The sequence below is a fragment of the Oncorhynchus tshawytscha genome, linkage group LG07, assembly GCF_018296145.1.
Source record: "Oncorhynchus tshawytscha isolate Ot180627B linkage group LG07, Otsh_v2.0, whole genome shotgun sequence".
NCBI classification, from domain to species: Eukaryota; Metazoa; Chordata; class Actinopteri; order Salmoniformes; family Salmonidae; genus Oncorhynchus; species Oncorhynchus tshawytscha.
The window spans coordinates 71,598,701-71,612,167 of NC_056435.1; the positions used below are offsets into that span (position 1 = coordinate 71,598,701).

A 13,467-nucleotide genomic window follows, 5' to 3' on the forward strand; every position below is an offset into this window, starting at 1 on the left:
AGGAGGTCAGATATTCCCCTACCTCTGTTATAGCAACAGAGGAGGTCAGATATTCCCCTACCTCTGTTTATAACAACAGAGGAGGTCAGATATTCCCGACCTCTGTTATAGCAACAGAGGAGGTCAGATATTCCCCTACCTCTGTTTATAACAACAGAGGAGGTCAGATATACCCCGACCTCTGTTTATAACAACAGAGGAGGTCAGATATACCCCGACCTCTGTTATAACAACAGAGGAGGTCAGATGTTCCCCGACCTCTGTTATAACAACAGAGGAGGTCAGATATTTCCCTACCGCTGTTATAACAACAGAGGAGGTCAGATATTCCCCTACCTCTGTTTATAGCAACAGAGGAGGTCAGATATTCCCCTACCTCTGTTTATAACAACAGAGGAGGTCAGATATTCCCCTACCTCTGTTATAACAGCAGAGGAGGTCAGATATTCCCCTACCTCTGTTATAACAACAGAGGAGGTCAGATGTTCCCCTACCTCTGTTACAACAGTAGAGGAGGTCAGATATACCCCGACCTCTGTTATAACAACAGAGGACTGTGTTGTAACAATGACATTGTAGCGAATTCGTATGTACTTCCGGCGCCGACAGAGATGGCCGCCTCGCTCGCGTTCCTAGGAAACTATGCAGTTTTTTGTTTTTTTACGTGTTATTTCTTACACTAGTACCCCAGGCCATCTTAGGTTTCTTTACATACAGCCGACAAGAACTACTGAATATAAGATCAGCGTCAACTCACCATCAGTACGACCAAGAATATGTTTTTCGCGACGCGGATCCTGTGTTCTGCCTTACAACCAGTGTAACCGAGTGGATCACATGCAGCGACCAAAAAAAAAACGACTCAGAAAAAGAGGGAAACGAAGCGGTCTTCTGGTCAGACTCCGGAGACGGGCACATCGTGCACCACTCCCTAGCATTCTTCTTGCCAATGTCCAGTCTCTTGACAACAAGGTTGATGAAATCCGAGCAAGGGTAGCATTCCAGAGGGACATCAGAGACTGTAACGTTCTCTGCTTCACGGAAACATGGCTAACTGGAGAGACGCAATCCGAAGCGGTGCAGCCAGCGGGTTTCTCCACGCATCGCGCCGACAGAAACAAACATCTTTCTGGTAAGAAGAGGGGCGGGGGCGTATGTCTTATGGCCAACGTGACATGGTGTGATGAAAGAAACATACAGGAACTCAAATCCTTCTGTTCACCTGATTTAGAATTCCTCACAATCAAATGTAGACCGCATTATCTACCAAGAGAATTCTCTTCGATTATAATCACAGCCGTATATATCCCCCCAAGCAGACACATCGATGGCTCTGAACGAACTTTATTTAACTCTCTGCAAACTGGAAACGATTTATCCGGAGGCTGCATTCATTGTAGCTGGGGATTTTAACAAGGCTAATCTGAAAACAAGACTCCCTAAATTTTATCAGCATATCGATTGCGCAACCAGGGGTGGAAAGACCCTGGATCATTGTTACTCTAACTTCCGCGACGCATATAAGGCCCTGCCCCGCCCCCTTTCGGAAAAGCTGACCACGACTCCATTTTGTTGATCCCTGCCTACAGACAGAAACTAAAACAAGAAGCTCCCACGCTGAGGTCTGTCCAACGCTGGTCCGACCAAGCTGACTCCACACTCCAAGACTGCTTCCATCACGTGGACTGGGAGATGTTTTATTGCGTCAGACAACAACATTGACGAATACGCTGATACGGTGTGCGAGTTCATTAGAACGTGCGTTGAAGATGTCGTTCCCATAGCAACGATTAAAACATTCCCTAACCAGAAACCGTGGATTGATGGCAGCATTCGTGTGAAACTGAAGGCACAAACCACTGCTTTTAATCAGGGCAAGGTGTCTGGTAACATGGCTGAATACAAACAGTGCAGCTATTCCCTCCGCAAGGCTATCAAACAAGCTAAGCGCCAGTACAGAGACAAAGTAGAATCTCAATTCAACGGCTCAGACACAAGAGGTATGTGGCAGGGTCTACAGTCAATCACGGACTACAGGAAGAAACCCAGCCCAGTCACGGACCAGGATGTCTTGCTCCCAGGCAGACTAAATAACTTTTTTGCCCGCTTTGAGGACAATACAGTGCCACTGACACGGCCTGCAACGGAAACATGCGGTCTCTCCTTCACTGCAGCCGAAGTGAGTAAGACATTTAAACGTGTTAACCCTCGCAAGGCTGCAGGCCCAGACGGCATCCCCAGCCGCGCCCTCAGAGCATGCGCAGACCAGCTGGCCGGTGTGTTTACGGACATATTCAATCAATCCCTATACCAGTCTGCTGTTCCCACATGCTTCAAGAGGGCCACCATTGTTCCTGTTCCCAAGAAAGCTAAGGTAACTGAGCTAAACGACTACCGCCCGTAGCACTCACATCCGTCATCATGAAGTGCTTTGAGAGACTAGTCAAGGACCATATCACCTCCACCCTACCTGACACCCTTGACCCACTCCAATTTGCTTACCGCCCAAATAGGTCCACAGACGATGCAATCTCAACCACACTGCACACTGCCCTAACCCATCTGGACAAGAGGAATACCTATGTGAGAATGCTGTTCATCGACTACAGCTCGGCATTCAACACCATAGTACCCTCCAAGCTCGTCATCAAGCTCGAGACCCTGGGTCTCGACCCCGCCCTGTGCAACTGGGTACTGGACTTCCTGACGGGCCGCCCCCAGGTGGTGAGGGTAGGCAACAACATCTCCTCCCCGCTGATCCTCAACACTGGGGCCCCACAAGGGTGCGTTCTGAGCCCTCTCCTGTACTCCCTGTTCACCCACGACTGCGTGGCCATGCACGCCTCCAACTCAATCATCAAGTTTGCGGACGACACAACAGTGGTAGGCTTGATTACCAACAACAGAGACGGCCTACAGGGAGGAGGTGAGGGCCCTCGGAGTGTGGTGTCAGGAAAATAACCTCACACTCAACGTCAACAAAACTAAGGAGATGATTGTGGACTTCAGGAAACAGCAGAGGGAACACCCCCATCCACATCGATGGAACAGTAGTGGAGAGGGTAGCAAGTTTTAAGTTCCTCGGCATACACATCACAGACAAACTGAATTGGTCCACTCACACAGACAGCATTGTGAGGAAGGCGCAGCAGCGCCTCTTCAACCTCAGGAGGCTGAAGAAATTCGGCTTGTCACCAAAAGCACTCACAAACTTCTACAGATGCACAATCGAGAGCATCCTGGCGGGCTGTATCACCGCCTGGTATGGCAACTGCACCGCCCTCAACCGTAAGGCTCTCCAGAGGGTAGTGAGGTCTGCACAACGCATCACCGGGGGCAAACTACCTGCCCTCCAGGACACCTACACCACCCGATGCTACAGGAAGGCCATAAAGATCATCAAGGACATCAACCACCCGAGCCACTGCCTGTTCATCGCTGCCATCCAGAAGGCGAGGTCAGTACAGGTGCATCAAAGCTGGGACCGAGAGACTGAAAAACAGCTTCTATCTCAAGGCCATCAGACTGTTAAACAGCTACCACTAACATTGAGTGGCTACTGCCAACACACTGCCAATGACACTGACTCTACTCCAGCCACTTTAATCATGGGAATCGATGGGAAATGATGTAAATATATCACTAGCCACTTTAAACAATGCTACCTTATATAATGTTACTTACCCTACATTGTTCATCTCATATGCATACGTTGATACTGTACTCTATATCATCGACTGCATCCTTATGTAATACATGTATCACTAGCCACTTTAACTATGCCACTTGGTTTACATACTTATCTCATATGTATATACTGTACTCGATATCATCTACTGTATCTTGCCTATGCTGCTCTGTACCATCACTCATTCATATATCCTTATGTACATATTCTTTATCCCCTTACACTGTGTATGACAGTAGTTTTTTTTGGAATTGTTAGTTAGATTACTTGCTCGTTATTACTGCATTGTCGGAACTAGAAGCACAAGCATTTCGCTACACTCGCATTAACATCTGCTAACCACGTGTATGTGACAAATAAAATTTGATTTGATTTGATTTGATTTGATTTGAATTTGTATGTTAATCTGGTGGTTAATATGTGAACAAGCATTTCCCTTCACCCTCAATAACATCTGCTAACCAACCGTACGTGACCAATAAACATTTGATTTGATTTGAACACAGCTAGTCCTTCTTTATTCAAGAAAGATCCCCTCCCAATCTGTCTCTCTTGAGTACTGTAAAAAACAGAATCTTCTAGGACTGTCAATATTATAATCTTCATTCAAAATGGCTTTTTTTCTTACTCCAAGGACTTGGCCTTTTCCGTGTCCGGGAAACTGGGCCCCATATTATTATTAAGAACCATTCTTTTAACACTAGTCAACGTGTGTGTGTGTGTGTGTGTGTCTGTGTGTGTGTGTGTGTGTGTGTGTGTGTGTGTGTCTGTGTGTGTGTGTGTTTGTGTGTGTGTGTGTGTGTGTGTGTGTGTGTCTGTGTGTGTGTGTGTGTGTGTGTGTGTGTGTGTGTGTGTGTGTGTGTGTGTCTGTGTGTGTGTGTGTGTGTGTGTGTGTGTGTGTCTGTGTGTGTGTGTGTGTGTGTGTGTCTGTCTGTGTGTGTGTGTGTTTGTGTGTGTGTGTGTGTGTGTGTGTGTGTGTGTGTGTGTCTGTGTGTGTGTGTGTGTGTGTGTGTGTGTGTCTGTGTGTGTGTGTGTCTGTGTGTTTGTGTGTGTGTGTGTCTGTGTGTGTGTGTTTGTGTGTGTGTGTGTGTGTCTGTGTGTGTGTGTGTTTGTGTGTGTGTTTGTGTGTGTGTGTGTGTGTGTGTGTGTCTGTGTGTGTGTGTGTGTGTGTGTGTGTGTGTGTCTGTGTGTGTGTGTGTGTGTGTGTGTCTGTGTGTGTGTGTGTGTGTCTGTGTGTGTGTGTGTGTGTGTGTGTGTGTGTGTGTGTGTCTGTGTGTGTGTGTGAGTGTGTGTGTGTGTCTGTGTGTGTGTGTGTCTGTGTGTGTGTGTGTCTGTGTGTGTGTGTGTGTGTCTGTGTGTGTGTGTGTCTGTGTGTGTGTCTGTCTGTGTGTGTGTGTGTGTGTGTCTGTGTCTGTGTCTGTCTGTGTGTGTGTGTGTGTGTCTGTGTCTGTGTGTGTGTGTGTGTGTGTGTGTGTGTGTGTGTGTTTTCCAGGTGCGTTCTTCGTACCATATATAATCTTCTTTATATGTTGTGGCATCCCGGTGTTCTTCCTGGAGACAGCTCTGGGACAGTTCACCAGCGAAGGAGGCATCACATGTTGGAGGAAATGCTGCCCACTCTTTGAAGGTAATAATGCCTTTATTCATTTTATTTTTCTTCTCGATTATGTATTAATACATAATAAATAAATAAATAATGTCATTAAATAATTATATTTTGGTAATATTATTAACACTAAAGTCAACTATTGTGTTTTATATTCCCTTCATAATGATAATAAAAACGAAATAAACAATCACCCTCTCGATTACAATCACAGTTGAGTATTAGTTAAGTACTTATCCTACCCTGGTGATTGTGCTGACTGTACATGTTTATCTATCTTATGACCTTATGTCTTTAATTCAAGTAATGATTGATGTTATTTATCCAACGTAGTGAGAAAGGAAGTCAAATATTGTTTTATATTTATCTTTATGTCTATACTATCCATCCCATGCCGGGTTATTCTCTCTGTGTTTTTTCCTTCCAATGAATTTCCATACCTGTATGTTCTGTGTGTCTGTGTTTGTTTAAACCTTCCTGAGTATTTTCTCTCTCTCTGTCCCGCTGAACAGCTCATAGACTCCTATCTCCTGTTTCTGTAGTGAGGCAGCTTGATGTACCAGGACACCCCCTGGACAGGACACTAGTCTATATCCTGTTTCTGTAGTGAGACAGCTTGATGTACCAGGACACCGCCTGGACAGGACACTAGTCTATCTCCTGTTTCTGTAGTGAGGCAGCTTGATGTACCAGGACACCCCCTGGACAGGACACTAGTCTATATCCTGTTTCTGTAGTGAGGCAGCTTGATGTACCAGGACACCCCCTGGACAGGACACTAGTCTATATCCTGTTTCTGTAGTGAGACAGCTTGATGTACCAGGACACTAGTCTATCTCCTGTTTCTCTAGTGAGACAGCTTGATGTACCAGGACACCCCCTGGACAGGACACTAGTCTATCTCCTGTTTCTGTAGTGAGACAGCTTGATGTACCAGGACACCCCCTGGACAGGACACTAGTCTATCTCCTGTTTCTGTAGTGAGGCAGCTTGATGTACCAGGTCACCGCCTGGACAGGACACTAGTCTGTCTCATGTTTCTGTAGTGAGGCAGCTTGATATACAGTGCCTTCAGAAAGTGTTACAGCCTGAATTCACTCTCTAATTTAGGTTAGTATCGTGGAGTAACTACAATGTTGTTGATCCGTCCTCAATTTTATCCTATCAGAACCATTCTGTTTTAAAGTCACCATTGGCCTCATGGTGAAATCTCTGAGCGGTTTCCTTCCTCTCCAGCAACTGAGTTAGGAAGGACACCTGTATCTTTGTAGGGACTGGGTGTATTGATACACCATCCAAAGCCTAATATATAACTTAACCATGCTCAAATGAATATTCAGCCATCTGTTTTTCTACCAATAGGTGCCTTTCTTTGCGAGACATTGGAAAACCTCCCTGGTCTTTGTGGTTGAATCTGTGTTTGAAATTCACTGCTCGACTGAGGGACCTTACAGATAATTGTATGTGTGGGGTAGAGAGATGAGGTAGTCATTCAAAAATCATGTTAATCACTATTATTGAACACAGAATGAGTCCATGCAATTCATGATGTCATTAGTTAAGCACATTTTTGTCCTCCTGAATGTATGTAGGCTTGTCATAACCAAGTGGTTGAATACTAATTGATTCAAGACATTTCAGCTTTTACATTTAATTTAGAAAAAAATTCTACAACTAAAATTCCACTTTGACATTACGGGGTATTGTGTGTAGATCAGTGACAGGTCCTTTTCAATTTAACACGGATGTTTCCAGATGTAACAAACCAAAATGTGAACATGGACAAAGAGAGGAATCAATACTTCGATTATTTTCCCCTTAAGAGGCATTAGAAGAAGACAAACATGAATATTAATTGAACGAAATCGATCGCAGGATAAATCAATTTTAAGAGTTTCCAATTCCAATTAATTTAATACCTCCCTCCCCCCCCATCCCCCCTTGACCTTTAAGAATCTGACTTGGAAATATGGAAGTATAGATTAGCACAAAATGTTTTACCTGAGTATTACCCAAAAAACGAAGGATTTATTAGCCTGTTGTTCATGTTTTGTGTTGCCATGCACGACTGATAGGCCTCATTGATCAGAGTTCTCGGAATGGCGTGCTCTGAACACCACCCGAGGAGTGTTATTCGCACGTGGAAAATGTATACCATATATGCTGTGTTTGCTATAGACCTATTGTTTACCAATTGTTGTTGGTTGACACTTTGATGTCTCGATAATTTGCAGCTGTTTAAGTCTATCGGGCTCCCGAGTGTCGTTGCAGACACCCTGGTTCAAATCCAGGCTGTATCACAACCTGCCGGGATTGGGAGTCCCGTAGGGCGGCGCACAATTGGCCCAGTGTCGTCCAGTTTAGGCCTGTCATTGTAAATAATAATTTGTTCTTAACTGACTTGCCTAGTTAAATAAAACATATTTTTTAAATGACTCGACCACCACCACCTAATCTTCCGATTTTAGGGCGGACATTCTAGCCATAAGGTCATTGGTCTGTCTGTTTCATGCCTGTGTAATCTCTCTGTCTGTTTCATGCCTGTGTAATCTCTCTGTTTGTTCATGCCTATGTAATCTCTCTGTTTGTTCATGCCTGTGTAATCTCTCTGTCTGTTTCATGCCTGTGTAATCTCTCTGTTTGTTCATGCCTATGTAATCTCTCTGTCTGTTTCATGCCTGTGTAATATCTCTGTACGTCCATGCCTGTGTAATCTCTCTGTACGTCCATGCCTGTGTAATCTCTCTGTCTGTTTCATGCCTTTGTAATCTCTCTGTCTGTTCTACAGGTATTGGCTATGCGACCCAGGTGATCGTGGCCCATTTGAATGTGTATTATGTGGTTATCCTGTCCTGGGCTATCTTCTACCTGTTCAACTGCTTCACCACGGAGCTACCCTGGGCCTCGTGTGATCACTACTGGAACACAGGTGAGAACACACCTATTCCGGTGAGACCCATAATGCATCCTGCTTCACCTGGGTCCTACTTATAAAGAAAAATAAAAAAACATTTATTATATTCTAGTCTATTCTATTCTAGTGTATTCTATTCTATTCTAGTGTATTCTATTCTATTCTAGTCTATTCTATTCTATTCTATTCTATTCTATTCTAGTGTATTATATTATATTCTAGTCCAGTCTATTCTATTCTAGTGTATTATATTATATTCTAGTCTAGTCTATTCTATTCTAGTGTATTCTATTATATTCTAGTCCAGTCTATTCTATTCTAGTGTATTATATTATATTCTAGTCTAGTCTATTCTATTCTAGTGTATTCTATTATATTCTAGTCCAGTCTATTCTATTCTAGTGTATTATATTATATTCTAGTCTAGTCTATTCTATTCTAGTGTATTATATTATATTCTAGTCCAGTCTATTCTATTCTAGTGTATTATATTATATTCTAGTCTAGTCTATTCTATTCTAGTGTATTATATTATATTCTAGTCCAGTCTATTCTATTCTAGTGTATTATATTATATTCTAGTCTAGTCTATTCTATTCTAGTGTATTATATTATATTCTAGCCTAGTCTATTCTATTCTAGTGTATTCTATTCTATTCTAGTCTAGTCTATTCTATTCTAGTGTATTATATTATATTCTAGTCTAGCCTATTCTATTCTAGTGTATTATATTATATTCTAGTCTAGTCTATTCTATTCTAGTGTATTATATTATATTCTAGTCTAGTCTATTCTATTCTAGTGTATTCTATTCTAGTCTAGTCTATTCTATTCTGGTGTATTATATTATATTATATTCTAGTCTAGTCTATTCTAGTGTATTATATTATATTCTAGTCTAGTCTATTCTATTCTAGTGTATTATATTATATTCTAGTCTATTCTATTCTAGTGTATTATATTATATTCTAGTCTAGTCTATTCTATTCTAGTGTATTATATTATATTCTAGTCTAGTCTATTCTAGTGTATTATATTATATTCTAGTCTAGTCTATTCTAGTGTATTCTATTCTATTCTAGTGTATTATATTATATTCTAGTCTAGTCTATTCTATTCTAGTGTATTCTATTCTATTCTATTCTAGTGCATTCTATTCTATTCTAGTGTATTCTATTCTATTCTAGTCGGACCATCTACCTCCATGTTGTTCAATACTGAATATGTTCACTGTTTCTGTTTCCTAGTAGAGAACTGTGATATGTTCCCTGTTTCCTAGTAGAGATCTGTGATATGTTCCCTGTTTCCTAGTAGAGAACTGTGATATGTTCCCTGTTTCCTAGTAGAGATCTGTGATATGTTCCCTGTTTCCTAGTAGAGAACTGTGATATGTTCCCTGTTTCCTTGTAGAGAACTGTGTCGATTTCCAGAGGAACGGCACCAATTTCACCTTCAACCCCAACTCCACCTCGCCTGTTGTAGAGTTCTGGGAGTGAGTACATTGTTTTATAATATATACATACTGTATGTATAGTATTAGCATCCGGGCTAGTACCACAACCGGCCGTGATTGGGAGTCCCATAGGATGGCTCACATTTGGCCCAGCGTCGTCCTGGTTTGGCCGGTGTAGTGCTGTCATTGTAAATAACAATTTGTTCTTAAACGACTTGCCTAGTTAAATAAAGGATAAATTAAAATATAAAATTATATTTATATTGATACTGGACGTATAGCTGAACTATACTATACTGTATAGCTGAACTATACTATAATATATAGCTGAATTATACTATACTATATAGCTGAATTATACTATATTATATAGCTGAACTATACTATATAGCTGAACTATACTATATAGCCGAACTACACCATACTGTACAGCTGAACTACACAATATAGCTGAACTACACCATACTGTATAGCTGAACTATACTATATAGCTGAACTACACCATACTGTATAGCTGAACTATACTATATAGCTGAACTATACTATATAGCCGAACTACACCATACTGTATAGCTGAACTATACTATATAGCCGAACTACACCATACTGTATAGCTGAACTATACTATATAGCTGAACTACACCATACTGTATGGCTGAACTATACTATATAGCTGAACTACACCATACTGTATAGCTGAACTATACTATATAGCTGAACTACACCATACTGTATAGCTGAACTATACTATATAGCTGAACTACACCATACTGTATGGCTGAACTATATTCATGGGTTGCACATCGGTCACAGGTCGCACCCCACCATTGGTGTAAGTGCTCCTAAGACGTCTCAGATTTCGTTTTGCACGACATTCTTTACTTAAGCTACTGTAGCTGTATTTGTATATTTATTATGGATCCCCATTAGTTCCTGCCAAGGCAGCAGCTACTCTTCCTGGGGTTTATTATCGATCCCCATTAGTTCCTACCAAGGCAGCAGCTACTCTTCCTGGGGTTTATTATGGATCCCCATTAGTTCCTACCAAGGCAGCAGCTACTCTTTCTGGGGTTTATTATGGATCCCCATTAGTTCCTGCCGAGGCAGCAGCTACTCTTCCTGGAGTTTATTATGGATCCCCATTAGTTCCTACCAAGGCAGCAGCTACTCTCCCAGGGGTTTATTATGGATCCCCATTAGTTCCTGCCAAGGCAGCAGCTACTCTTCCTGGGGTTTATTATGGATCCCCATTAGTTCCTGCAAAGGCAGCAGCTACTCTTCCTGGGGTTTATTATGGATACCCATTAGTTCCTGCCAAGGCAGCAGCTACTCTTCCTGGGGTTTATTATGGATCCCCATTAGTTCCTACCAAGGCAGCAGCTACTCTTCCTGGGGTTTATTATGGATCCCCATTAGTTCCTACCAAGGCAGCAGCTACTGTTCCTGGGGTTTATTATGGATCCTCATTAGTTCCTACCAAGGCAGCAGCTACTCTTCCTGGGGTTTATTATGGATACCCATTAGTTCCTGCCAAGGCAGCAGCTACTCTTCCTGGGGTTTATTATGTATCCCCATTAGTTCCTACCAAGGCAGCAGCTACTCTTCCTGGGGTTTATTATGGATCCTCATTAGTTCCTACCAAGGCAGCAGCTACTCTTCCTGGGGTTTATTATGGATCCTCATTAGTTCCTACCAAGGCAGCAGCTACTCTTCCTGGGGTTTATTATGGATCCCCATTAGTTCCTACCAAGGCAGCAGCTACTCTTCCTGGGGTTTATTATGGATCCTCATTAGTTCCTACCAAGGTAGCAGCTACTCTTCCTGGGGTTTATTATGGATCCCCATTAGTTCCTACCAAGGCAGCAGATACTCTTCCTGGGGTTTATTATGGATCCTCATTAGTTCCTGCCAAGGCAGCAGCTACTCTTCCTGGGGTTTATTATGGATCCCCATTAGTTCCTGCCAAGGCAGCAGCTACTCTTCCTGGGGTTTATTATGGATCCTCATAGTTCCTGCCAAGGCAGCAGCTACTCTTCCTGGGGTTTATTATGGATCCACTTTGTTTCTACCAAGGCAGCAGCTACTCTTCCTGGGGTTTATTATGGATCCCCATTAGTTCCTGCCAAGGCAGCAGCTACTCTTCCTGGTGTTTATTATGGATCCCCATTAGTTCCTGCCAAGGCAGCAGCTACTGTTCCTGGGGTTTATTATGGATCCTCATTAGTTCCTACCAAGGCAGCAGCTACTCTTCCTGGGGTTTATTATGGATCCCCATTAGTTCCTGCCAAGGCAGCAGCTACTCTTTCTGGTTTATTATGGATCCTCATGCTAATTGAAGATATGGCAAATAGGAGTGTCAATATCGTCCGGTATTATCCTCAGTAATTTTTCATCCAAGTTGTCAGACCCCAGTGGCTTGTCATTGTTGATAGACGACAATCATTTGTTCACTTCTCCAACACTCACTTTACAGAATTCAAATTTACAATGCTTGTCTTTCATAATTTAATCAGTTATACTTGGATGTGTAGTGTCGGCATTTGTTGCGGTCATGTCATGCCTAAGTTTGCTCATCTTGCTAATGAAACAAATTATTAAAGTCATTGGCAATATCAGTGGGTTTTGTGATGAATGAGCCACCTGATTCAATGAATAAGGGAGCAGAGTTTGCCTTTTTGCCCAAAATGTATTTAAGGTGCTCCAAAGATTTATACTACAATTCTTTATATTATTTATCTTTGTTTCATAGTGTAGTTTCTTCTTCTTTTATTCAGTTTAGTCACATGATTTATCAATTTGCAGTACATTTTGTAATCGGTTGTGCAGCCAGATTTATTCATAATATGATATCATCATTTATCAATTTGCAGTACCTTTGCCAATAGGTTGTGCAGACAGACTTTTTAAACATTCCTTTTGCATCATCCCTCTCAACCATACAATGTTTAAATTCCTCATCAATCCACAGGGATTTAACTGGTTTTACAGTCGTTTTCTTAATGGGTTCATGTTTATTACTAACTGGAATAAGACATTTTATTAATGTGTGCAGTGCAGCATCTGGTTGCTCCTCATTATACACCACAGACCAGCAGCGTCTGGTTGCTCGTCATTACACACCACAGACCAGCAGCGTCTGGTTGCTCCTCATTACACACCACAGACCAGCAGCGTCTGGTTGCTCCTCATTACATACCACAGACCAGCAGCGTCTGTTTGATCCTCATTACACACCACAGACCAGCAGCGTCTGGTTGCTCCTCATTACACACCACAGACCAGCAGCGTCTGGTTGCTCCTCATTACACACCACAGAACAGCAGCTTCTGGTTGCTCCTCATTACACACCACAGACCAGCAGCGTCTGGTTGCTCCTCATTACACACCACGGACCAGCAGCGTCTGGTTGCTCCTCATTACACACCACAGACCAGCAGCGTCTGGTTGCTCCTCATTACACACCACAGACCAGCAGCGTCTGGTTGCTTCTCATTACACACCACAGAAAACAGCAGCTTCTGGTTGCTCCTCATTACACACCACAGAACAGCAGCATCTGGTTACTCCTCATTACACACCACAGACCAGCAGCGTCTGGTTGCTCCTCATTACACACCACGGACGAGCAGCGTCTGGTTGCTCCTCATTACACACCACAGACCAGCAGCGTCTGGTTGCTCCTCATTACACACCACAGACCAGCAGCGTCTGGTTGCTCCTAATTACTCACCACGGACCAACAACTATTCTTTACATCAACAACGTAGGAATCGCTATAAAACATATTGTATGAACTCTTATACACT

General features: G+C 42.7%; 1 protein-coding gene across 2 annotated transcripts in view; it reads left to right on the forward strand.

Annotated features, from left to right (window-relative positions):
- The window catches only part of slc6a11b (solute carrier family 6 member 11b), an 87,507-nt gene that overhangs the window by 12,829 nt on the left and 61,211 nt on the right, over nucleotides 1–13,467 (forward strand). For both annotated transcript variants that reach the window (XM_042324894.1, XM_042324893.1), the window contains exons 3-5: nucleotides 5,181–5,315; nucleotides 8,083–8,223; nucleotides 9,619–9,700. In XM_042324894.1, the coding sequence (XP_042180828.1) occupies nucleotides 5,181–5,315; nucleotides 8,083–8,223; nucleotides 9,619–9,700 (358 nt within the window). The remainder of the gene's footprint in view (nucleotides 1–5,180; nucleotides 5,316–8,082; nucleotides 8,224–9,618; nucleotides 9,701–13,467) is intronic.